This window comes from Carassius gibelio, chromosome A15 (genome assembly GCF_023724105.1).
Source record: "Carassius gibelio isolate Cgi1373 ecotype wild population from Czech Republic chromosome A15, carGib1.2-hapl.c, whole genome shotgun sequence".
Classification (NCBI taxonomy): domain Eukaryota; kingdom Metazoa; phylum Chordata; class Actinopteri; order Cypriniformes; family Cyprinidae; genus Carassius; species Carassius gibelio.
The window spans coordinates 16,014,260-16,040,672 of NC_068385.1; the positions used below are offsets into that span (position 1 = coordinate 16,014,260).

At 37.0% G+C, this 26,413-nt stretch overlaps 2 protein-coding genes across 2 annotated transcripts in view; both read left to right on the top strand.

The window, feature by feature from the left end:
• Positions 1-467: 467 nt before the first annotated feature.
• On the top strand, positions 468-2,848 carry LOC128029339 (thioredoxin domain-containing protein 17). Its single transcript, XM_052617088.1, has 4 exons — positions 468-726; positions 810-891; positions 1,874-1,949; positions 2,092-2,848. The coding sequence occupies exons 1-4, from the start codon at positions 582-584 to the stop codon at positions 2,158-2,160; spliced, it is 372 nt and encodes a 123-aa protein (XP_052473048.1). The 5' UTR covers positions 468-581; the 3' UTR covers positions 2,161-2,848.
• A 1,059-nt stretch (positions 2,849-3,907) lies between these two features.
• The window catches only part of LOC128029341 (nucleoredoxin), a 79,073-nt gene continuing 56,567 nt past the window's right edge, over positions 3,908-26,413 (top strand). Inside the window, exon 1 of the mRNA XM_052617090.1 lies at positions 3,908-4,436. Coding sequence (XP_052473050.1) covers positions 4,128-4,436 — 309 coding nt within the window. The 5' untranslated portion in view covers positions 3,908-4,127. The remainder of the gene's footprint in view (positions 4,437-26,413) is intronic.

Below are 26,413 nucleotides of genomic sequence, written 5' to 3' on the forward strand. Positions count from 1 at the left end.
CGGACAACTATCAGATCAGCAGTCTTCCCCATGATTGTGTAGCCTAGTGAACCAAACTGAGAGACCATTTTGAAGGCTCAGGAAACCTTTGCAGGTGTTTTGAGTTGATTAGCTGATTGGCATATCACCATATTCTAATTTGTTGAGATAGTGAATTGGTGGGTTTTTGTTAAATGTGAGCCAAAATCATCACAATTAAAAGAACCAAAGACTTAAACTAATTCAGTCTGTGTGAACTGAATTTATTTAATACAAAGGATACACAATATTTGAACTGAACTTTTCCATGACATTCTAATTTATTTTATATGAAATATATTATATATGTAAAAAATATAATAAATAATATTTCTGTTATAATACATGTGTTAGAAATGGTCAGTTGTGGTGCAACTACTGTTTAAAAAAAAATCCAGACTTTTATTTTAAAATAGTCCACTCTTATTTTAGCAGAAGTACAAGCGCATTTCTTCACCCTTCACACACCGCTGTTATCGTAAGGTTTTACAGTCAGCTGATTTAGAGTTGGACTTAGTCATTGAACAACTGATTCCTAGTAAACACTAAATAGTAAATAAACCATGACTAAATACGAGAACGTTGCTGTTCATGGCTACGAGGAATTTTGTAAAGCTGTGTCTGAAAGAAAAGGAAAAGATATATTCGCTTACTTCTCTGGAGATAAAGATGACCAGGGCAAGAGCTGGTGTCCGGACTGTGTGGAAGGTACAGTACCATAATACAGCAGCTGCTGTTTCACAAAAGACATATTTATTATTTATTTATTTATGTATTTTTCGCTCATGCAGCTGAGCCAGTGGTTAGAGGAGAGCTGTCTTATCTGCCGGAGGGATCTGTCTTCATTTACTGCCAAGTAGGAGATAGACCTTAGTAGGTGCAAAAACATTCTTATAATTAGATTGGCTATATAAACAGACATATTTAATGTATGTTGCTGCAGTGCATACAGTATACAAGATTGTTTTGACCTATATTACATTTTATAGTTCACTAAGAAATTAAAATTAGTTGAAAATGTACCAACCATCATGCCATCCAAGATGTATTTGAGTTTGTTTCTTCATCAGAACAGGATTGGAAAATTTTACCATTACATCACTTGCTCACCAATGAATCCTGTGCAGTCAATGGGTGCCATCAGAGTGAGAGTCCAAACCACTGATAAAAACATCACCGTGATCGTCAAGTAATCCACATGAATCCAGTTCATCAATTCATGTCTTGTGAACTGAAGACCTGTGTGTTTGTAAGAAACAAAATCATCTTTTTTAACTTCACAACATTGCTTTAGACTATAGTAAGAGTCCTCTCCACTGAAAAAAATCATCTCCTTTGAATCAGGAGAGAAGTATGCACAGATCAAGTACAGTTTACAAGCGAAAACAGTTATAAACTGATATGTCGGTGGATTTCACACGCAGCTATTCACTTTGTAAGACTTTAATTGTTGGACTGAAGTCGTGTGGATTATTGTAATGTTTGGACTCTTATTCTGACGGCACCCATTCACTGCAGAGGATTCATTGGTGCTCAAGTGATGCTAAATTTCTCCAAATCTGTTCCGATGAATAAACAAACTCATCGGCATCTTGGATGTCCTGAGGGTGAGTACATTTTGAGCAATTTTATATATATATATAGATACATATATATAGATATAGATATATAAAAATATATATCTATATTTATATATATAGATATAGATATAGATAATTTTTTTTATTATCTATATCTATATATATATCTATATATATATATCTATATATCTATATATCTATATATATATATATATATATATATATATATATATTGGTTAAGTGTTGACCTCTAATTTCACTGTTGTTCTTGCCAGCTGGAAGAACCCAAATAATGACTTCAAGAAGAATCTGAAGCTGACTGGAGTACCCACACTACTGCGCTACGGGACGGTAAAGATCAGTAAATGTTCTTTGATGAGTGGATTTAACAGTTTAAATTTGTATGCGTCTCGCAAATGTTCTACAAACATGAATCCACAGTGTAGTCTAGATATAAATGTAAATGCATATAATATGTTTTGTCTGTTTTAAGCCCCAGAAGCTGGTTGAAGAGGAGTGTTTTAAGGCTGACCTGGTTCGAATGTTGTTCACGGAGGATTAATGTCCTGTCACGTACTGCTGGATGACAACAGCATATCAAACATTTCCTTTGAATGATTTTTCTGCTATTCATTTTGTCATTTGTAATCTGTGCTTCTGCTCTGCAATGTTCCGCAAAGCAAATTGTGGCCTGGAGTTATTCTGTGGTGACTGTATAAGTCTGGAAAGCATTCGTGCAAATTAAACTCTGTATACTAGACATTTCAAGTTTACTATCTAGAGATTTTCAAAAAAGGGACCGACTACAATTTTAAGGGATAGTTCAGCCCAAAAATGTAAATCTTCATCATTTACTCACCGTCGAGTGGTTCCAAACCTGTATGAATTTCTTTGAGCTGAACACAAAAGAATATATTTTGAAGAATGTTGGTAAACATTTGATGGTAGCCATTGACTTCCATAGTATAAAAAAAATACTTTTGTATTCAGCAGAAGAATGAAACTCATACAGGTTCGGAACAAGAGGAGAGTGAATAAATGATGACACAATATTCATTTTAAAAGAATGAAATCAATTCAAATTCAGTAAAAATGTATAATGAAAACTGATATGGAATTATGGCTGTTGCCATTTTAATTGTTTGTTAATAATCAGAATAAAAAAACATCTGCAAGTGTTATTTACATTTTTCAAGGAGTTTTGCATGTGTAACTGTTTGTCCTGTCCAATAAATATGATTAATAAGCTATTGTACGTTTTTGTTGTTATTCCTAACTTGAGCTATCTTATTATCAAACAGTACAGTTTTCTGCTAAGTAAATGGGTGTTTATTGAACAGAATCTGGGTTCAGTTTCCTGTACACCATTATTCTGCTTAAAGTAGTGCAGTTTTCATCCTTCTGTTGTTTTTCTTTTGCTTTTAGTTGTAATTGAAACGTAGACGGGATTAATAAGGTAAAACTCAAAGAAATGAAAGAAGTGAATACCTAAAAAAACATGACATGCACTGACACTCTGAGAATGTTTCTATATATTCACCTATACAAAAGAGAGAGAGAAAAAGTTATCTTTTTATGCAGAGATTACGGAAGTCCAAAGAGGCCATGGAATTTTTTTTCTTGTTTTCTCGTGATCACGACTTAACAAAAGTTATCTAAGTTACGTTTCTTATTTTATCTTGTTATTCATTAAATGTATATTGAGATTTATACAGTATGTAAAGTATTTAGGCAAATTTAATTCAGTGATGCTCTACAGGAAACCACACAGACACACATACTTTTCAAACAGCATCAGTCACAGCATATTCTACATGACTAAAAACTACAAATATATGATTTAGAATAGCTCTGCATCTTTCTGAAAGCCTGTGTTTGCGGTGTTGCTTTGGCCATTCAAGCATGTTAATTACACAAACAAAATGTTTAGTGTACTGTCTCTGAAAAAACAACAACAACAACAACAGTGATTGATTAGCCTTTATTTGTGTGTATTGTAGACGTAATTACTAAGCGAAGCTAAATTTGCTGGAATATCCACAACATACTGTAAGAGCGCGCGGTTTATCTCTCGATCAGATGCGCGTCGTCGCGTGCGTTACTATAGCAACAGTGGATCAAACAAAACAAACGATCAGTGTAAAAATAAAACAACGTTCGCTATGTCTATATCACGAGAAAACACGATAGAACAAGACTTCCGTAAGAGATAGAAACGGTGTGATTTTGATTTGCTTGACTCCCTGGACCGAGTATCCCGAGGTGCAATTGCACAATCTGGCCACTAGATGTCGTGAAAGTCTCGCAGCGGGAGTCGGCGCTGTCGCTGAGGGCCGCTCTATAACCGTCTGGAGCGCATTCCTCAACACCGCTGACGGTGGAGACACACGACGAGCCCGCGCGGCGACTCCGGGACTGCCAAACTGGGCACCAGGGCCTGGGTATCCATCAAGCACTTTGGCTTTACCTTAAAATCGCCCGAATAAACCGACAAAACCAAAGCCAGTCCGTTTCGAGAGCTCAGCAGCGATGTCGGAGTTTCTGGTGAATCTGCTCGGAGAGCGGCTCGTGAACGGGGAGAAAGCCGAGGTGGATGTTCACGCGCTGGGCAGCAAGCTGTCTCTGCTCGGGCTCTACTTCGGATGCAGTTTAAACGGTCCCTGCAAGCAGTTCAACGCGAGTCTGTGCGAGTTTTACAGCAAGTTTAAAAAATCGTCGGAGCACAAGGATAAATTAGAAATCGTCTTCGTCTCATCGGATCAGGACCAGAAAGAGTGGCAGGACTTCTTGCAGGAGATGCAATGGCCGGCGTTGCCTTTTAAAGACCGACACAAAAAGGTAAAACGAGCCACTAGATTTAATAGATGACATAAGACTGGTAATGTATATTATGTAATATAATTGTCTTTATTTTTTAAACGACAAACGTACTAAGAGTATGTGTGTGTGCAGGTGTAAAGGATAAAAATGAGTCTGATCTAACTTACTATTTTAAACCCTTTGACCTCTTATTGTCAGTTGACAAATGATCAGTTTCATTACTATATTTTTTTCTCAATGGTTGGGAACTAATTAAACTAGCTTTTTTAGTAGTATAAACCCGCAGTCTTGCTTTCAAAACTGAAAGTTATTTTTTTTAAGAGGTAGCAAGACATTTCCAGCGTCCATCTAATGCATTTTTATTCCTCAGCCTTAACTCTAAAAAGTCTGCTTTATTGTCAATTCTGTACCTCTTGTATGTGCTGTACGTAACATGTGGAAGAATTGACAATAAAGCAGACTTTGCCATTACAAGTGTAAAAAAGCTTGGCATATTTTCATTACAAGATTATAAGAAAAGCAGCCACGCTTGAACTTTATAATTTGACTCCCACTTAACAATATATGGATTACCTGTAATCCCAGGAAATAATCAAGCATTCGTTGTGGGCAGGAGTCTTTTTATTACTGCTGGAGGCTGTATGCTGCTGCGTGCTGTAAAGGTGAAAACACATCCTTTACAAACCACAATATACACACACCAACCCTAAACCATTACACAACCATTGTCTGAATGACTGCCAACCTAAACACTTTTATTTTTGTTGTTTGCAGTTGCCTGTACAGTCAAAAATGCAGGCCAGGTTGCTGGTTAGTTTTTAAGGCACATTTAGTGTAGACGAAATGAAAAAGCATTGTTCAGGATAACCCTATTTACTAAAATTACAGTCATCATTAAATACAGAATTAGACTGTAAAATGTTATTATAGAAAATTATAGAAATGATTAGTTGCTAAATGCTTCTTTACACAAAATATTTTTGTAATTGTTAAAAGAAAATGGCAAGGTTGTACAATAACACATAAATTGTTATAATATATCTAGAATATTTACTACTTTTATTAGTCTATAAATATTTTTGCTAAGACCTAAACGAAACGCATTTCATTATTGCAAGCACATTTGTTGGGCAGATTTTTAACAGGCCCGTTTTATGTCATTTATTAAAACAAATCTGGAAATTATTACTGCATCTCAGAGCACTTTTGATTGAGTTATCCTGTTGCGTTTTTTCAAATGGGATCCTGTGGTTGTGAATATTTCAGCTCTGGTATACCACTGATGAGAAACAACCTTTATTAAATTTGGATTACTGCCAGAAACGTTAATTAATTTATCACAAACTTGCCTTTGCGTACATTGCCTCTTAAATAATGTTGTGTGTTACTGTGGGGTTTTCCCCAGTATGTTTACTGCTGCATCTTTAGGTTGATATTTTAGTGCAGTATTTTATTTTGGGTTTGAGTGTTTGTTTTAATGGATGATACTATTTGGATCATGCTCAGATTTGCCCCTGTGTGCTTGTATCCATTTTGGTCCCCTGCACCAGCTCCTCCTCCTGCAGCATGCCTTGGCACGTCTCACTGATGAGCAAATGATGTGCATTTAATGGCTCATACCGGTTTACAGTGGCGTCCGTGGCAGCCATATGAATATTTAAGATAAAATCTGCCTCCATGCTGATTGTACTGCATGCTGTGTTTAAATAATACACATTAAACACTGAGAAATGTGGTGTGTGTGGTGAGAAGAGAAAAATGGTGTTGTGTGTGTGTTTTAAGGAAGGATAATTCAACTTTGATTCGTGTTTGGTGTTGTGTTGAGATTTGTTTAGATGTTCAGTGGAAAATGCATCTTGTAGTTTCCTATTTAGATGCCATTATTTGTTGAAGAGCAAGGCCTAGGTTTCTTTTAATTGTTTTATTTGTTAACATGCTGACATGGTGTTGTGCAAACTTTGCAGGAGGGTTTTTTCATAAGCTTTGAATCTTGTGTTTTGGCATGTTTGCTGTTTTATTGAATGTTTTGCCTTGTATCTTAAGCTTACAAATATGCCTTGTTGTGAACATGTCATGGAAGTTAAAATAATCTTAACATCCAGCTATTTATGTATATGTCTACATCTCTGCTTCGGCACAATTATGATCTCATGCCATTACTTTATTTAATTAATTTTAATGTTTTTTCACACTCTCTTCTCATAATAGTTTTTACGTTAGATTAAACTTTGTTAGCTTGTGTTTTTCTACATTTGTAAGTCTGGATAAAAACATCTGATCAAAGAATCAGTATTTTGTAAAAGTTTTTTTTGTTCTTTGTATGGAAAACTAATAATAATGATTAATGAATACGTATTAAAATAATTATTGTGTATATATATATATATATATATATATATATATATATAATGATGTAGATGATAATAGTAGAAATAATATCAATTTACATATAAATATATACACACACACACACACACACAAATATATACAGAGCCTAAAGATATAGCCTATATACACACACACACACACACACACTGAGCCTATACATATATCCTACACACACACACACACACACACACACACAAATAGAGCCTATAGATATAGCCTACACACACACACACACTACACACACTCACACAAATAGAGCCTATAGATATAGCCTACACACACACACACACTACACACACTCACACAAATAGAGCCTATAGATATAGCCTACACACACACAAATATATACAGAGACTAAAGATATAGCCTATATAAACAAACACACACAAATGGAGCCTATAGATGTAGCCTATAGATAAAGCCTACACACACATACAGACACATAGAGCCTATAGATATAGCCTACACACACACACACACACACAGAGAGAGCCTATAGATATAGCCTTTACAGTACACACACACACACACACACACACACACACACACACACACACACACACACACACACACACACTCACTTTAGCCTACACTATATATTTCCTATATGTTACAGTATGTATATTGTAATGGTGGTAATAATACTCTCTCTTTTTCTATATTATTTCAAATAATTAGTGTATTTATGAATGTATTCATACAATTTTGTCCCCCATATGCTTGCATAAATATTACAGCATATTCAGTGACTTATTTCAGCTCATTAGGAACACTTTTACATTGCATGCCAAACTGCTTTTGCCATTAGCAACACAGTCTAAGCTGTAACACAGTATTAAGCCATAAATAATCCGAACTCATTGTAGCTTGCTGTTACGTGGTTTACAGATCTTTGACTTGAGGCTTATTTGGCTCGCTCTGAAGGGGAGATGTAAATGGCTCGGGCTGATCCAGATAAGAGTGTTTGTTTTGAAGGAATAACATCTTGCATCCTGCAGAGAGTCTGAGCCGTAAAGGCTTTGACCGGCCAATGTCACGTTCCTGTTTGCAGCCCCAGCATGAGGATGAATCGTCCTTCCTCTCTTCATGGGAGAGTGAATATAGTGGCTCTTTTGTGTCTGTGCTCTTTGAAGGCTTTAATAGCTGTGTGCTGTTGGCCTGCTGCAGAGCAGAGTTGGGGTTGTGGTACGGCGGGGTATTAAGAGGCTCATTTCCCTCTCTCTCCTGGGGCAGAAGAGAGGCAGCTCTGTGTATCGCTGCAGGACTCGGCAGTCATGAAGACTCGGACCATGCCTGTGCTTGGAATGAAATACTAGCTTACTACTCACTCAGTAGTGTGCAATGTACACTGTATTCTGCATACCATTCATTTATTTATTTTTGAACAATAAGTGAATTACTTTTCTTGGTCATCAATTTGCACTGTATGCATGCTATTTACTGCAGAAATAGTAGGTAGTATGCAATTCCAAGTATATTTCCTGATCTTTTCAGTTGCCTTTTTTCAATCTGCTCTATCCCCTGGACTGTGTCGTCCTCTTTCTCTTCACTTCTCCTGTCCTGCTTCCCATCAGCCAGAGATTTGCTTACCCAGTCATGCAGAGATAAGCCCTCCACACCAAAACAAAGCTTCTGAACATGTTACGACTCTTTTACAAGCTGTGGATTCAGAGTTGACCTGGTAACATATACAACATGCAGACTGGTGAGAGATACGATAACCCGCAGCATATTTATAGTATATTTAGTTACGCTTTATAGCATGTAATCATGTAGCATGATTGTAATCCATATGCATTTCAACTTTTTAAAGTGTAAACTCGAGAATGCAGGTGTCCAGCTTAAACATTCTTGTAAATGCCTGCTTTTTTTTAGAAAGAAAGAAAGTTACCATCAACAAATGACATGAGGTAAGAAATAAACTTTTAGATGAACTAGTCCTTTAATAGAAAAACAAATTTGACAATTTTCTTCTTTTGAAAATGAACCATATTTCTAAGTGGATATGGTTACCCTTAATGACTTCTGTTTTAACCTCTGACTGGACTTAATCATTAATGTCTGCAGCCGGTGAGCCGTAGCATATTTATTTAGTTTTTTTTCCAGTCATGTTTCTTATATAAGGGTCAGAGGAGTTGGGTTTGGTGGTTGGCGTCTGCAGGATATCAAGGGAAGTCTGTGCTGGCACTGCCTTACAAGGAAACTCTCATCAGACGGAGTGGGGAAAGCTGCTCGTAAATCAGTTAAAAGTTCGGCCTAGTTACTGCCAAAGCCTAGATCAGATCTGCCAGCATTGTAAAGTAAATGGAGAGCCGGCGGTCTCGCATCCGAGTGAAAGAGGAGGAGGCCTTCTGGAGCTTGGCTGTGCCACCGTCTCTGCAGATTCAGAGACAGCTGCTCGGAGCTTTTGAGATTGCTAAGGGCTGCTGTCATCACATATCAGTGATCTGATGAAAAACCTGGCGTTCCCCGTTCATCACGTATCCTAGAGTCGTTCCCCTCTGAGCGGCTTTGATTTCAGGACTGGCGGCTAGAAAAAGACAGTCTTATCTGCAGGTGTTAATACCGGCTTCACTATCAGTGAACGGTACATTTGGTTCAGTGTGACGAACACAGATTTTCTCTCTGCTGAGTGACGCTGTGTGCTGATAATGCTGCTCTGTGGGAAACCTTGAGCTCGGGTTAATTGAGATGGTTTTTCTTTTCAAACCCCAAAGTATCCCAGGTAACAGTGCCGGCCCGAGCTTCTTGAGGGCTCTAAGCAGAATTTGATTTGGGGGCCCTCTTCCCACCATGCTCCTGTCACCACAGTCACCTGTGCTTGAAGATTATTGACACAAATGTCACGCTTATAATGTTACATTATAAATGAAGGCCCCGTCCACACGGAGATGCGTTTCTGTGAATACGCACACATTTTTTATCGGATAGGCGTTTCGTCCACACGGATCTGGCGTTTTCGTAAGGTGAAACCGCTATTTTTTGAAACCGGGTCCCAGAGTGGATACATTTGAAAACGCTGTCTTTGCGGTTTCGTCTGGACGGCTAATCCGTATATTTTCTGAAATGATGACGTCATCAGACCACGTCTCCCCCCTAGTCAGACACCAACAAACGTAACCGTCACGTAACAGCAACAAAAACATGAACAAACACTGAACGATTGTCTTTTTATTAACTAACATTAACCATGATTAATAAATGTATTGTTCCATGTTCGTTTGTGTATCACGCACAAGGTTTATGAGCATAGTCCAAGTCTTCTTCTCTGTTCTTAGTGTATCTCTGTGGCAGAATTACAGCGCCATATACTGGTCTGGCATGTATACTACATCATTATGCGGTTTCGTGTTGACGCGGATATCTCTTGAGACGAGGAAAAAAAAGATCGGATTGGGATAAGCTCCATCTCCGTGTGAACGGGGCCTAATACAGTGAGGTTATGTATTAATACTAGGGGTGGTTAATCTGTCTGATTTCCCGATTCGATTCGATTACGATTATTGAAGTCCCGATTCGATTACAGTCGATTTTCGATTATTAACGATTCTCGATTAACGATTATTGATTTTCCATTTCACAACAGTAAGTAGTAAACAAACTGTGTAAATCATTACTAATAAATGGTAGAAACAAACCGAATGCATGTAGCGGTTGGGATTTTCAGTTTACTACATGCAGCAGACACTCTGATTCCATGTATGGGGCACATATATATTATTCATATGACACACAAACACAAGTAGACAAGACCTTTTTAGTTCAAAATCTATGCCCCGTGTCACATCGCCTCTGCTTCTGCTGTGAGCAGCGCGGCCAGATCTGCCTCGCGCACGCGCCGAGTGTGCACAGCTCGGACTACTGTCAGGGTCATTGCGACTCCCCACCTTGCCTCCTAACTGTCCTATGAATACTTCGACCTCGTCTAACATACCCAGAGGCATTAGACAAAGTTTCCACTACAATACTGTCACCGCGATTGCGGAGAGGTGCGGTCAGAAGACAAATATACATGTCTAGCGCGGAAAAAATCTCCCGCTTCGTCCCCGCTACACTAACACGCCTGCTAATTTCGCAATGAACACTCCGACCCCTGCAAACATTGTTCACACCTCTGACATTTGGCAAAGGACCATTTACATTGGGCAAAGGATTCACCGTTTGTGCTTGGTGTACTTTCACTTTCAATATCACCGTCATCTTCTGGATACAGATATTCCCCTTCAGAATCAGTGTCCGCGAATAGAAGTCCCAACACTTCATTGCGGGTTTATTGAAGCCTTATTGATGCCATTAGATAATAATAAAAATAATAATGATAATAATAATCTAATGCCAATACTCGCTGACGTTGACAACATTGGTAAGATAAAATGGCTCACTCTCACAGTAGCTCCGCTTTTTTTTCGCACTGATTCAATGCGCTCTCGAATATTTTGTTAAGGAGCATTATGTTTTTTTGAGTCAGAGATATAGTATTACATGTCTGCTATCTGGTGCAGGGGAGGTCGCGTGAAATTTGACACCCTATTTGACAAAATCGGCCGTTTTATTCAGTGCCGTATCTTGTCGAGTAAACTCGACCATGGCGCCAAGAGGGTTAGAGCTCCTGCCATGAAAACCAAAATAAATCCACACGCTTGCTTTGAGCCCAGATGGAGCTGGGTGGTTCGGTTGGTTGCTCGCTCCTGGTTTTTCCATTTTACACACCTGTTCTGGCTTCTTGCTAACTGGAACTGGGCGCGTTCGTGACGTTCAACTCCCGGTATAATTTTTTTTTACAAAATAAAATAGTGCAAAAAAAAAAAAAAAAAAAAATCGATTTTTGAAAATTTAATAATCGATTCATACTCGTCCATATCATTCATACTCGTCCATTCACCACCCCTAATTAATACAAAATAAATAATAAAAAATAGGGATGCACGATATTGGATTTTGGCCGATATTCGATATGCCGATATTTTCAAAATAATTTTGGCCTATACCGATACCGATATATATAAACATTTTCGCCTGATATATTTAAACTTTTATTTTACTGAATAGAAATCCATGTATCTCTTCTGTACTGATTCTACCATAAATGTATTATTTTACAAATGTAGACAGACATTCACACCTGAAAAACAGGTCAATTAATTCATTTGGAGAATATCGGTTTGGCTCATCGGCAGAAATATTCATACCGATGTTGTGCCGATATTATCGTGCATCCCTAATAAAAAAATCAATACTTAAAATACTTTACTCTTAAACTAGGTTTAACTTTTTTTAATTTACGTTAAATCGCAGCAATGGTAATGTAAATGTCATGTTAACGTAGCCTTGAGTTACACTGGCAGTTACCTAAGTCCTTTTAAGACAAGTCATCCCACTCAATGGCCATCTTTGAAATGCCTCTCGGCATGCAAGTGCAACTCCTATCTCTTTGAATGGGAAAGCAATTTCATTTTTGAAATCGCCAAAGAAATTTGACAACAACTGTCATAAATGTTGTTACTTTTGCTCAAATAGAGTTATTAAAAGCTTATTTTTCAGGCTGGATCAGCCAGTGCGCATGTTCAGTCTTAAGAGCACATCTCAGAATGCTGACTGTTTCTAATGGTAGCTGCAGTGATGCGCTGACTTTACCTATTAGCAATAGGCTCTTTCGTCAAGACAGGGCTTCCTGCGATTGAGTGGCCATATTGAGCATTGCATTTTTCCCCATAGTGCCATGTCTTGGGTATTTTGTTGTCTTTGCTGTTACACACAGAGAAGTGTGAATGTCTGTCTGTGACCCTGTTGAACCTACATATGTGTGTGTTTAGTTGCTAGCGAGACTCTGCAGAGCTTGCCACAACAGACAAGATTTACACCTCTTTTCAGTCTCCATTGTGTCTTTCTCTAAGGAAGTAGTGTAATGTTGTGAATGGTTACAATGGGAGTGTGGACGTGGTGAATCTTAGTGGAGGACTGGTTTCTTAGGTTTTTAGTTACCTATTGAGACTAGAAAACAGGCAGGGACAGGACAGCCAGGGAAAAGGGCTTAATCACAGGCAATGTGAGACCATCCTGTTCCCAGCAGTTTGTAGAGGGAAAATAAAACAATAGCTGTCGGGATATGACCATGGACAAGTTTGTCTTCCAAGTACAAGTTTCAGATGATAGTCCAGATTGACTGAAACAGGTATTTCTTTTGCAAGGGTACAATATTTGCCAGGAAACCGAGATGAACCTCACAGAAATGTGCAGATTTCATCTTCAACACAACATCTGATTAAAATCTGGAACAATTAATTGAGCCAGATTTATTACCAGGTTCATTTAGAGTCTGCAGTCACACTCATACAATAAAAAGTTTAATATTGTGAAATATTATTACAACTGATTTTTTTTTTCTTTTTGAATAGGTTTTAAAATGCAATTTATGCAAATCAGAGTTTTCAGCATCATTATTCCAGTCACATTATCCTAAAAAAGTTTTTTTTAATATGCTGAAGATAATATAAGAAATTTATTATTTCTTACATATTGTTTTTGTGCAAAACCATTGATCTTTGAATAGAAAGTTCAAAAGAACAGCACTTATTTGAAATATCTATTTGAAAAAATCTTTTTTTTGTAGCATTAGAAGTATTTTTATTCTCACTTTTGATCATTTGACATGCCAGTCATCGACTTTACCAAGAAAATCATAAAAAAGACAATTTATGCTAGGAATGCTTAATATGGCGCCTCTTGTAGCAATGCTGGAAAGCAGCTTCATTCTTTGTGTATTTGCAAAACATGTTTCAAGTCTGAGCAGCTTGTGAGAAAAACTTGAGGGAAATACATTTATTATTTATAAGTTAACTTCTGAGCTTCAGTACAACAGAGCTATGGAGTCACACTGTGCTCATATTGCCAAAAAAAGTTTAATTTGGTAGACACTGCGTGTTATTTAACACTCCTCTCTCATCTTTCATTGTGTCATGTAATAACTCCAGAGTGCCTGGAAACTTTAGCGGTGATTGATTCTTATTCCCTTCCTTTTTTTTTTTTTTTTGATTGATGCTTGAGACTTTCATTTCTCTGTTCCTCAGAAGTGAGCATACTGTCATGGGAGAAGATTGTTGAAAAGATGCACAAATGACTCTTTTATGTGGATGAAATAAGTATCAGATGCAGCTGAACCAGAGACATTGACTGTACCCATCCCAGCATGTTTGAGGACCGCTTTAATGTGGAATCATCCTGTAGTGCTTGGACATCCGTCTATGGCTGTGTTCCCACAATGTGCCGTTATCTCATTGAGTCTGTGTCAGTGATTCAGTGATGGTGTGTGGTAGAGGTCGACCGATATATCGCTCGGCCGATATATCGGGCCGATATTTGTCATTTTTTAATATATCGGCATCGGCCGATATCCGTGTTTAGTAGCGCCGATTTAAAGTCAGGCACGTCGGCGGGCAGCCCCGCGTTATTGGCGCGGTGGAAAGTGCTGCTGCAGCCACTGCATGTGAAGCACCCAGAGCCAAAACTTTTGGAAGATTCAAAAACAGACCTGCGAGATAAAGGTAGTCAAAGAATTTCACTCTGTAAATGGGGTGGAGAAGTTGTCAGCTCTTACAAACACTGCAGGGTGATTGAGGGCTCCGTTACTCCGCCCCGCTCACAGACAGCACCGCGCTCGGAGAGACAGCTGTCCTGCAGCTGCCCAGAACGGTGAATGACATTTGTTCGGAAGCATGGTTTGATGCAGACAATAACCAGTTTTCCCTCCAACTCATTTGTATTTAGGGATGTCAATATTTGATAATTTTCATGATCGATCGTCGTTTAAATTAACGATCAAGTAATAACCTTAATGCTGCAAAATGCGTCTGCAGCAGTATTATTATTATGTGCAAAAGCCACTTGGAAAAAAAGCTTTCTCACCTGAATTAAAGGGGTTTTAGTATGAATAAAATGCTAGTAGCAGGACTGTAAAATGAATAAATGTGATTATGATCGTTTGATAAAATGAAGAGAGTGCGCCATACGTTTGAGATCATTTTACTTTGCTGAATGTTTTCTGTCAAGGAGACCGCTGAATGCGCCTCTTTAAATGGTTTCGTGGTGCTTGTTGTTGTATTTTGAAATGCAACTGCAATGTTTTCAAATGACACTATAGTAGTGGTGCAACGGATCATCATTGATCCGTGATCCGTTCCGATCAATATCTTCAGTTCGGCATACGCGCGACCCGCGGATTGATTTATGAAAAAAAAAAAAAGTTGCGCATGTTCAGTCCACACTCAGTGATAATGCCGAGCGGAGGAGCTTGAACGCCCCGCGCATTTTGGCTTGCCTGTCAGATATAATGATGAAGGAAAGAGGTTAGAGTGAAAAGATTGTGCCAGATCTTTATGAACAGGAGAAAAAAAAAGTTGTGGATGAGCTATCCCGATCATCCTCTGTTGCGCTCACGACAGACGGGTGGACGTCCAGGGGGACGGAGAGCTCTGTGACGATAACTGCTCACTTCATCACAGCAGACTGGGAGATGAGAAGTCCTTATTATTATGTTAAAAAGAAGATATACGAGGACGAGCGAGCGCGGGTTTGACTAGATGTATTTGGAGGTTATTGCTCACGTCTTGTTCTGCACATATCGAAATGTTTCCATATTCGCAATGTATCGAATGTTAAACTATAATATTTATTTTAATGTAAACTAGATGGAAAAAATCATCCTCTTCACATGAGCAAAAACGTCCTTGGCATAACAGCAGAGAGGACCGGTATAGGGTGTATTTAAACTGACCAGTGTAACTTTTTAAATGTTTGGTTGACTCTACTTTATTTTAATAATGAACAGACTGCGATGTAAGTTCAAAATTAGAATGCACTTTAGATGTTCTGTGTCATTTATACCAAACACAAATGTTGCTGGTTGCTAGTGTCTTCGCAGCACTACTGTTATTTATTTTTTATATATTTATTTTTTTATATTTTTCAGTTTAATTGATTTTTATTTCTAAAATTGTATTTATTTAAATGTATATTTAAGTTTACATTTATGTTCCAACAAACTTGAAAAATTCTACTTGATACATGTAAATGCTCTAAAACTTTTATGTAAATGATTGACACACACACACACACACACACATCAGTGCTCAATAAATTATGATAGGTTTAGAAAAAATGTGTTGTGCATCCACTTATTATTAGTGTGACATTTTAGCATGCAAATCAAGGGGAAAACTCCAAGATATCGGCCCTTAAAATCGGCATCACATATCAGCCATCGGCTGACCCTGACCTCTAAACATCGGCATCGGCTATAGAAAAACCCATATCGGTCGATCTCTAGTGTGTGGTGGCTGCTTGACGGATGGTTTAGTGTTGAAGGGCAGCACAAACATGTCGACTGTCTTTCCTTGCAGTCTGGCACCCTCACAAACTGGCCCCGACCCTGCTGTGAATCTGCTGTTGACTTGAGTGTACGTGGAGAAATGAACTTGGTTCTTTTTTTCTTTTTTTCTTTTTACCACAAAGTGAGAAATCCTATCACAGTGTTGCTGTGGAATCAGACTCAACCTGTTGCTAACATTTACTAGAATGACATTCTTCTTGGTTTCACTTTGCTATTTGTCATATTTCTTCGGTGAAACACCAAAAATGAAGATATTTTTGAAAAAGCTGAGGTTAAAATTTTTGTCCATACCATTATCGTACCAAAATGAGTCCATAGCAGACACCAGGGAACTTTTGGGACCCCGTAATATTCTGTTCCCACCACGCTGAAGTATAAAGACAGCTAAACATTTTCAACATTTTTGTGTAATTATAAATATTTATGTATTTTGTTAAAGATATTTATGTAAGTATTAACTTCTATTTATTTATTTGAACTTAAGTTAAATAGCTTTAATAAAATAAATACGTGAGCTTATATTTTAAGTAAACATAACTTATTTATTTTTTTATTTGTTTAAAAAAGTTTAAGTTAATTAACTTTTACGTTATTATTTTGTTACATTTAAGTAGACATTAACTTTTTTATTTATTTGTTTAAACATATCTGTTTAATGTTTAACAAAATAATAACAAGTTAATATTTTTAGTAAACAACTTAATTTTTAATTTAAACATTTAAATGAATAGTATGTTTCACAATTATTTTCTTCATCATATTGAAAGTAAACAGTAACTTTTTTTATTAAAGTGATCATATCTAAGTTTAATGTTCAACAAAATAAATACGTTAATAAGTAAACAACTTTTTATTTTTCATTAATAAATGCAAAAGTTTAAGCTAATTTCAAGTTTTGCATTTTTTTTTAATAAACAATAAACAGATGTTTTTTTATATATTTTGTTAAATATTTAAGCTATTAATTTTTATGTATTTATTTTTCTTAAACAAGGTTTTATGTATTTGTTTAATTATTCTGTTAAACATATTTACCATGTTGTTTATTCATTTATTAAGTTAAACACATTTAAATACAACTCTGTGCAGCCCAGTCAATTTTGAGATGTGAAGAGCTTTCTTGTACTGTTTTAATATACAAAAAATATTATTATTATTATTATTATTATTAATTTTTTTTTCAAGTATTGCCTGTTTCCAGCCATCATTCTGCTGGAGGAAATGGAAGTTGAGGCAAAAGAGAGTGAATATCTTAGAACTCCAAAACCACTGACGTTTTAATTAAGGGTCTTGACGCCTTGGTTGAGGATCTTCATTTTCTGGCCTTGAGATCAAACGACCCAACAGTGGAAATATGTAATTAAGGGTTTTATTATAGTTTACCCTCTGCTAAATTTCCTCAAAGTATTAATCTAGTTGGCCTTTTTCTTGTCAGAGATGCCCAAAGCTATAAAAACTGGAGTACATTTGTGATTAACAAGAACCAAAGTGAGTCATGGGGGTTGATGAAACGTTATATAACCATAGTGCACGAACTCTGGCACATAGCCTGGGGAATGAACCGGGACCGTGTTTCGTCTGTGCTAAGTGGGAAGATTTGGGGCCTCGCCAAATCTTTCAAATCGCTTCATCTCAAGTGGATTATAGCCGATAAGTGCTTTTGAAGTCATTAGAGTGACCCCTCGATCCGGATGGTTCTGCTTGTCCCTTCACCTCTGAGGGACCCGCTCTGACCTGAAGTGAATCCTCTGTGTCAGTCGGTCTCCACCAGCTTTGCTGGGCTTTGCTCCTGTTGACTTAGACAGATGTTAGATTTGGAGGGAAGCTGCTAAGCCGTGTACAGCGTGGAAATTAACTCCAGCTAAATGCAATTTTGTCACAGTGGCAGGTACTTTTGTAGGCAACATGTTTCTCATATTCATTTGACAAAAAGGAATTCGAAACAATGGTTTTTAGAAACCATGTTGTGATTTTGTTGAAGTAAAATATTATATTTAGAAGCTTATTTGACTGTCCGTCCCAATCTTCTTGGGCGTTCATGGCTGTCAGTGGTTTATTTATTTTTTGATCTATCTATCTGTCTGTCTGTGTGTCTGTCTGTCCGTCGTTCTATCTGTCTGTCATTCTATCTGTCTCTCTGTCTGTGTGTCTGTCTGTCCATCATTTTATCTGTCTGTCTGTCTATCTATCTGTCTGTCTTTCTGTCTGTCTGTCATTCTATCTGTCTCTCTGTCTGTGTGTCTGTCTGTCCATCATTTTATCTGTCTGTCTGTCTGTCATTCTATCTGTCTCTGTCTGTGTGTCTGTCTGTCCGTCGTTCTATCTATCTATCTGTCTGTCTGTCTGTCATTCTATCTGTCTGTCTGTCCATCGCTCTGTCTGTCTGTCTGTATGTCTATCTGTCTGTCTATCTATCTGTTTGTCTGTCTGTCGTTCTATCTGTCTGTCATTCTATCTGGCAGTAGAAACTATGATTTTTTTGGGGGGGATTCTTGAATAAAACAGTTCAGAAGAACAATACTGGATAATGAAATAGAAAATTCTTCATTTTTTTGTCACTTTTTTCACTGAATGCATACTTGCTAATTAAAAGTATTTATTTCTTTAAAATAAAAAATAAAATATTAAAACTTAAAAACGTTTTTCAACCTATTTTTCTGGTTTGAGGGGTGTGTGTGTGTATGTGTGTGTGTGTGTGTGTGTGTGTATATATATATATATATATATATATATATATATATATATATATATATATATATATATATATATATATATATATATATATATATATATATATATATATATATATTGCTTGTTTGCAATGGTCTCCAAAAGGGTCATAATCCAGATTCTATCCACTTTATCAAAAGAGACAGTGTGAATGCAAAGACAATACAGTAATCAAACCTATCAGGAATTGCTCACACTTGTGTTATTGACTAGCTGTACAAAAATTGCTTAATTAGTGAGGCAGAGTAATTTTTCTATATATGTATTTATGGGAAAATGTGTCTGTTAAATTTCACATTTACTGTAGCCAATATGGTGAGTTGGGTTAGAGCCTATATTTGAGTTGAAAAATTCTTCATTCTTCAATGAGGCTGATGGGCACACTCATGGTAAAGTAAATTTTTCAATCTGGTTATGTAGTAGTGTGACTATATCTAACGGAATCAGAGTAAGTTGTCTTTGTCATGCCTCTGTATCATAATACCAAATGTTCCTTGCATTCATGTGCTGTTGAAACTCAGCCAATAAACTGAAGATATTGAGTGCTAGCTTCCGAAGGCTATAAGTCTGTTTGTGTGGGTTTTATTTGCTAGGGGTTATTGCTAGTCCTGCACGCTTCTCCTGTTTCAGCTTTAATGGTTGGAGGGGCTTTATGTGCAGACCGAAAGCTGTTGATTGATTAAAGGTGCAGGTGTGGATAATAACAGGACCGGAGTGCTGCCCTACAGCATGTACATTAGCTTTAACAGATGTGAAGCATGGGGGAAATGGGACATCGTGCCACTGACCCTGAAATTATCTCCGTTTTATAATGTTTCAGTGTCCGAGTACAAAACTTTCCAATAAACGAAAAGATTAAAGCATGTTTCCACACTCTGTCATTGCTTTTTTCCCCTTTTTATTAGTATATCATCTGCAAATGTGTTTTTGACATTTGTGCAGAAAGTGCTTGCAGCCGCTGGAACCTGGAAGTATTTCCCGCTGGCTGCTTTTGCTGTATCGTGTCAAATAAAATTCCATCTGCTTTTTATTGACCTTATTATGTGTCTGGTGTTTCGACAAAGGATGTCATACAATCCTTGTGGCTTGTGCGCCCATTACGCACTCAAAAATCCACTGTCCTGAGCTCTCTTTGGGAAAATCCTCTTTATTTTTGAAGCAAAAGAAAGCAATGCAAATCCTCTTGTGTAGTGCATCTTGTTTCTTTGGGATTGATGTTATCGAATTCCACATGAATGCAGGGCTATCGTTACTGTGTGTTGGCACAGCCGAGCAAGAGCCTCATAATTGAGTTTTCTTGCAGTGTGGTTTGGAACTGTGAGCTTTCAGTACTTGACAATTGGTGTCTTGTGATTGAATTGTGGGAAACGACGAAGAATTTCCAGAATGCAGGGCCGTAAGTGTGTGCTAAAATGAAAAGTTAGGAACAGAGAGTTTTAGTAGAAGGTTGTTTAAGGGTATTCTGGGTGAGTCGAAGAGGCGATCACAGTGAATGACAGAAAGTTGTTCAATTTCGATGAGAGTTGTTGATCTCCATCGACATGGAGTCTTCAAAAAGTTGAGAAAAGTTTGACTTTATGGAAATGAGCGTCAATGATCGAAGCAGTTTTTGAAGCACTTCAAAATGAAATATCATATTTGTCAAGGCATTAAAAGGAATAGTTCACCCAATAATGAACAGCCAAGGTCAGCCAAGATGTAGATGAGATTGTTTCTTCATTGCAACAGATTTGGAGAAATTTAGCATCTCTTGCTCGCCAACCACTGCAGTGAATGGGTGCCATCAGAATTAGAGTCCAAACAGCTGATAAAAACATCACAATAATCCACAAGCGACATGACTCCAGTCCATCAATTAACATCTTGTCAAGTGAAGAGCTGTGTGTTTATAAGAAACAAATCCATCAGGATGTTTTAACTTTAAAAGTTTGTCCAACACTTCCTCTAGTAAAAAAATGTCAATACCCTGTTTTCCTCTCACATTACAATCCACTGACATATATATTCGGGCAGCAACAGTTTGAACATTTTGTTTATTATAAATGCATAGCTTTTCACCTCACGTGATGTTATTAATGTGATCCACTGTTGATCAAGTGATGAAATGCTAAATTTCTCCAAATCTGTTCTGATGAAGAAACAAATACATATTTTATAAATTTCAGTATGCCCATTTGTAATTTGATTTTAGATTTTTTTTAAAGTTATGCTGAATAAACTTACTGTGTGTGTAAACAGGGCTTGAAAACTACCAAATGTGTTTCACAAGCTTGAAATAATGGGCTGCAGGAGATGAATTGTCTCCCTCCAGCTGTTGTTCTATTGAGGAGTTGCTGGATTGAGGATCATGAAGTAACACTGAGAAATGATAGTTTCCAAACACATAATTGTATGCCTAAAGCACTTTAGATTCATGTGCCACTAATATTCAGATAATAATAATAATAAGAAATATTTTTTTACATTTAAATATTTTATTATATTCCAGTTCTAAATGATGTAAAAAATGTATGAATATGGCTGTATTAACATTTTGCTATGAATCACAAAGTTATCATATTTAGCCCAGTCGAGTATTAACATAAACATGCTGCTTGCTAAAATGAATTCTGAATAAAATATAACTTTTTCTGGCATTACCATGCAATCATTTATTCAGCATTTCTGGTTTGTGGTAAACTGGAAAATGGATTCATCTGGTATTCCAGAAATAATTTTGCATGAATTTTGCGTAATAGTTTCTGTTGTAAATGAAGCAAAGGATTTACAGGCTTTTTCCATGAGAGCTGCCGCAATAGTCGGCGGTCGCGTCCTGCTGAGAGCGAACAGTGGGGAGTCTGTGTGACTTTGTGGATGGCCGTTAACGCTGTTTTGATTAATCATTTTCTCTGCAGCCTTTGAAACTGAGGGGGAATTGATCCCGAGGCTGGAAGAAATGAAAGGGTTTATCAGCTTAAGTTGCTTGTATGAGCACGAGAGGTGGCATCTTTTGAGGACGTTCTGGATTGATGTGTCCAGGCAATTAGAGACGCTTCATACCGCCTGTGAAGTTACTGCTGTGGAAAAGCGTAGCATGTCCCATTTCCTTGTTTAGCATTGTTGGGGCAGGTTAACCATTAAGCCGGATGTCGATGCATGCTTGTGTTCAGTGTATGTAGTTCACAAGCAGATATGCTGAAGTGGAAGTTATACAGTTAGTCATTGTTGATTAAATTTTTTTATTATATTTGCCTAGTTCATTTAAAGAGCTTCTCACTGCTTTGTAAAATACATAAACTTGACATTTATTTTCTTATAGGCAGATGATTTTTCTCATTTTATTTTAGAAAGCATGTATATTTATCTGTGTAGATCTGTCGGCCTTCCTTTAGATAGAAAATAATGTCTGACTAATCTGTATCTTAAGTAAAATCAAAATTAAAGTTCAACATGGGGGAACCACAGGGCTCGATTAACTCACCTGGCATAAGTTGATTTTATTTATTTTTTAAAGGGACTAATGAAAGAGAATTTTCTTGCCCGACCAGACAAGAAGCCTGATTAAAATGTCAATAACAAAAAATATCCAAGAAAGCACTGAAATTTAGCCACCAAAAATGTTTGCGCGGAAATGATTGTGATTTTATTGCATTCAGTGTAAATGGTGATTGATACTATTTTTATGTCAGCCAGATGAGGCTCTCGCAGCCTGTCTGAGTGACAGAGAATCGTGTAATAATCAAAACAAATGAGCACAACAGCACTCAAAGTAATTCACAGAAAGTTATAGATACATCGATAGACAAAAATTATATTTATGATGTATGATTTAGGTTAGCAACATTACTCAACCAAGATGTTTCCCTGTATATCAACACGATTGCAATGTGACACTGATTTTAGTAGTTCAATAAATAAGAAGTTAAAATTAAGTGAGTTACACTTTAGGCACGGTATTGGCGGTTTTGCTTAATTTTGCACTGTTGTGTGTCCGAGCAACACAGCTGTGTTTTACTGAATGAATCCATGTTATTGAACGAATCGAGTGAGTCAGTGATTCAGTAACCCATTCATACCCGTTCACTGCCTCATTTCCGAATGAATCAGCTGTTTGAACAAATCTATTGAATTAATGACTTTACGACAGAATCATTAAAGATGTTGAGTGTTTTGAGCCAACTTTCTAGGTCTTTCATATTTCTAAATCTGTCTGTCTAGGTCAATCTAGATCTGTTTATTTATATCCGTCTGTCTCTCTAAAAGCATTTCTGAATTTCAAGTTCTAAAAGTGTATTTTGAGCCATCAATTGTTATCTTGTAAACATCAGTCGGCAGAATCATAACTAAAGGCGGGGCAACAGCAGGCCTCTCATTAACCCCTCGGCTCCTCCACCCAGCACAGGTGAGCCTGTCCTTCACCACCTGTTCATTCCTCCAGTAGCTTTAAAACGCTCCTCAGACCAGGCACTTTTGGCCCTGAATGCTGCTTCTGCCTCTCTGCCTTGGATGCCTTTCATTCAGCCGTGCTGTTCTGTTTCTGTATGCATCACTAGCTGCTGATGGAGCGAAGGTTCGTCTCTGGAAGGGGTGGATGTGCAGCTTGTTTGCTTATAGAAGGGAGGGCATGTGTAAGGACCGCCTGTTCGATTGCCAAGTTTGCCTCTTCTGCCTCCAGTAGTTCATGGGAGGGTTTGCTTGTGGCTTTAATAGCATAATATGAGCAACATCTGCTATTGGGATTGAAAGCCAGCTAGAAACTTATGTTCATAAGGAAGTGATGACTGATGTTCAAAAGGAAAGTGTTATTTCTGAAGGGGCGGTATAGAGATAATTGTTAGGTGTAAAAGGAAAGTTCCCTCAAAAATGATAATTCTGTCTTATACCATATGACTTTAGTTCATCCGTCAAACACAAAAAGAGTGTTTCTGAGAATGTCTTTCACAAAAGCATGCAGTAACTTTAAAGCTCCAAAAAAGACAAGAGTTGTGTGCTATATTCTAGTTCTTCTAAATATGATAGTTGTGCATCTCCAGTAAATTTGAGTTTTTTTTTTTTGATCTTTTATATTTTTGTATGATATAACCCTTTAAGGTAAAGACTATCAATCCAACGAGTAACAACGACATTTGAATCGGTTCAATTTAATTTTAGTTTGAGCAGACCCACAACTATGTTGTAGCATCCGTCTATATAGTATGTTTAAGATTTGCTGCTATCTGTGTTGTTATTGTTAACTAAACCCAAAACAACTATTAAAAATTTAGTCAATTTAAGTAAAGCTGGGAAAAAACTATTCAATGGAAATTAAAAATATTGTTTTAGTTAACTGAAATGAAATGTGCTAAAATTACTAAATAAATGTGAAATAAATACAGTATACAATAACAATATATTAAAGGAAAATAAAACAAAAAAATAATAATACAAATAAAAACCGTACATAACAAAAATTACTAAAACCACAATAAATGTAACAAAACTGAAAATACAAAAATAAAAGCTTATTTAAAATATTACTTGGTAAATTTAACAAATCACTAAGTCAAAATATTACGCTACTATGTCACTTGGTCATGTTGAATGTGGTTCTTAATAAGCTGCTTGCATCTACTTAAAAGAGAACATTTCCCAGCATATAACCTTGAATTACTGTCCTTTCATTAAAGCCAAGCTTCCAAGGGCTTTACAGACCGAACCGTTTCACCATTTTCTGTCGCAGAAATGATGTCACAGGGATGTTCCATGGAGAATACTGTCTGCCTGGAGAGTACGGGTTACTGAAACATGGCATCTTCTACAAACCACATCCTTATTACTGAGCAATGTCCTGCAGTGACTCAAGCTCCTCTAGAAGATCTCTGTGCAATCGCTGCACTCAGAAGGTTGCATCAAATAGAGTCCAGACGAGTGCTGCTTGACTGCGTGGGTGGCGTTATATGGGGGGTGGGTGGTTGAGCATTAGTAAAATGCCTCAAATCCTCACTTTAATAACCCATAAGCCCCTTAACACTAATTACAGCTTGATACACTAATCAGTGTCTGTTTATGTTCCTCTGCTGCAGAGTAGTATAAATATTAAAGAAATCCTCTCAGATGGGAACAAGGCGCCAAACTATTGTACATATAGTTGCAGTCTTATATAGTCGTAAACAGAGATTCTTATCCAAGATCATATCTCCTGTTTCTTGTCCCTGCAGAGCTCTGTTAGATGAAATATCGCAGAGGTCAGGACTTGTACACTTGAAGACTGACCTGAATTGCTCAAGTCTGCTGGGAATGGATTCGTAACTATTGTTTTGAGTCCTCCTGGAAGTACAGAGCTCCGGGGAAAGCCCACCATACGTCATTTGATTTCATAAGCTTATCATATATTTATGGTCAAAAATAAATAAATAATAATTTTTGCAGTTTTGCCTTTAAAGATAATGTATTAAAATGATACATTTTGTGAGACGGTTGATATGAGTGTGTTGTGCTTTAAGCATGATCCAAAGGTCTTTTTTGGTAAGGAAATTTATAGCTAACCTTTTTAATTTGTTGAATATCTGTCTGTTTAATGTACACTACTATTCAAAAGGTTGGGGTCAGTAAGGTTTAGTTGGAAGTGAATAATTTTATTCGACAAGAACACATTAAAGTGACAGTTGTAATGTTACAAATGTTTTTTTTTTCTTTTCAAATAAATGCTGCTTTTTAAAGAGGATTGTATCACTGCTCCACAAAAATATTGGTTGTACCTATAGTAAGAAATGTTTATTGAGCACCAAATCTGCACATTAGAATAATTTGTGAAGGATCATTTGACAGTGATAATTCAGCTTTGCAATCACAAGAAGTAATGACATTTACTGAATTTTTTATTTTTTTTTATCAAACAAATGCAGCCTTGGTGAGTATAAGAGACTTCTTATAAAAACACCTTTAAAAGAAAATCTTACCAACCCAAACATTTTGTGTATGACCATAAACCCTGTGACCAGTGAGGAGGTTTGGCTATATATTAATTTTGGGTTGAATCTAAAATTCTCCATCTGGAAAGTTTGCTGTCATGTTTTAATGCACCCAGTTGAATGGTGTCTTTTGTGCTAATGTGTGTATGAGAGGGAGAGTCTGTAGTCCAGAGAGGTGGGTGTAGAAGGTAGTGTGTAGATGGAAACAAAGGCATCCCCTCGAGTGAATGACCAGCCATTCTTCATTCTGCCTCAATTCATTTTATTATGTTGGCTTGGCAACAAGCCAACATACTGTTATGCTATTTAAACTTATTTTTATTTTTATTATTATTATTCTTCTGAGAAAAAAATTCTGAACGCTACTCCTCCTAGGGCTTTAAAGCCACAAGCCCCAAACTCGGCAGACACCTGCGGGATAGAGGGGTGGTGTGTGCTATATCTTTTCAGAGTGATCAGACTTAAAGTTTTTTTTTTATTAATTTTTAAATGTAAAAAAAAATAAAAAAAATTGCGCCCCTACAGTTGCAATGACATTTAGGGGCGGAGTCGGGTTTCGTTTC

Bases quoted from the DNA above. Each gene is read 5' to 3' on its own strand.
- LOC128029339 (XM_052617088.1), top strand. From the start codon at position 582: ATGACTAAATACGAGAACGTTGCTGTTCATGGCTACGAGGAATTTTGT. The intron at 727-809 runs GTACAGTACCAT...TCGCTCATGCAG, and splicing joins GTGTCCGGACTGTGTGGAAG to CTGAGCCAGTGGTTAGAGGA. The intron at 892-1,873 runs GTAGGTGCAAAA...TGTTCTTGCCAG, and splicing joins CAAGTAGGAGATAGACCTTA to CTGGAAGAACCCAAATAATG.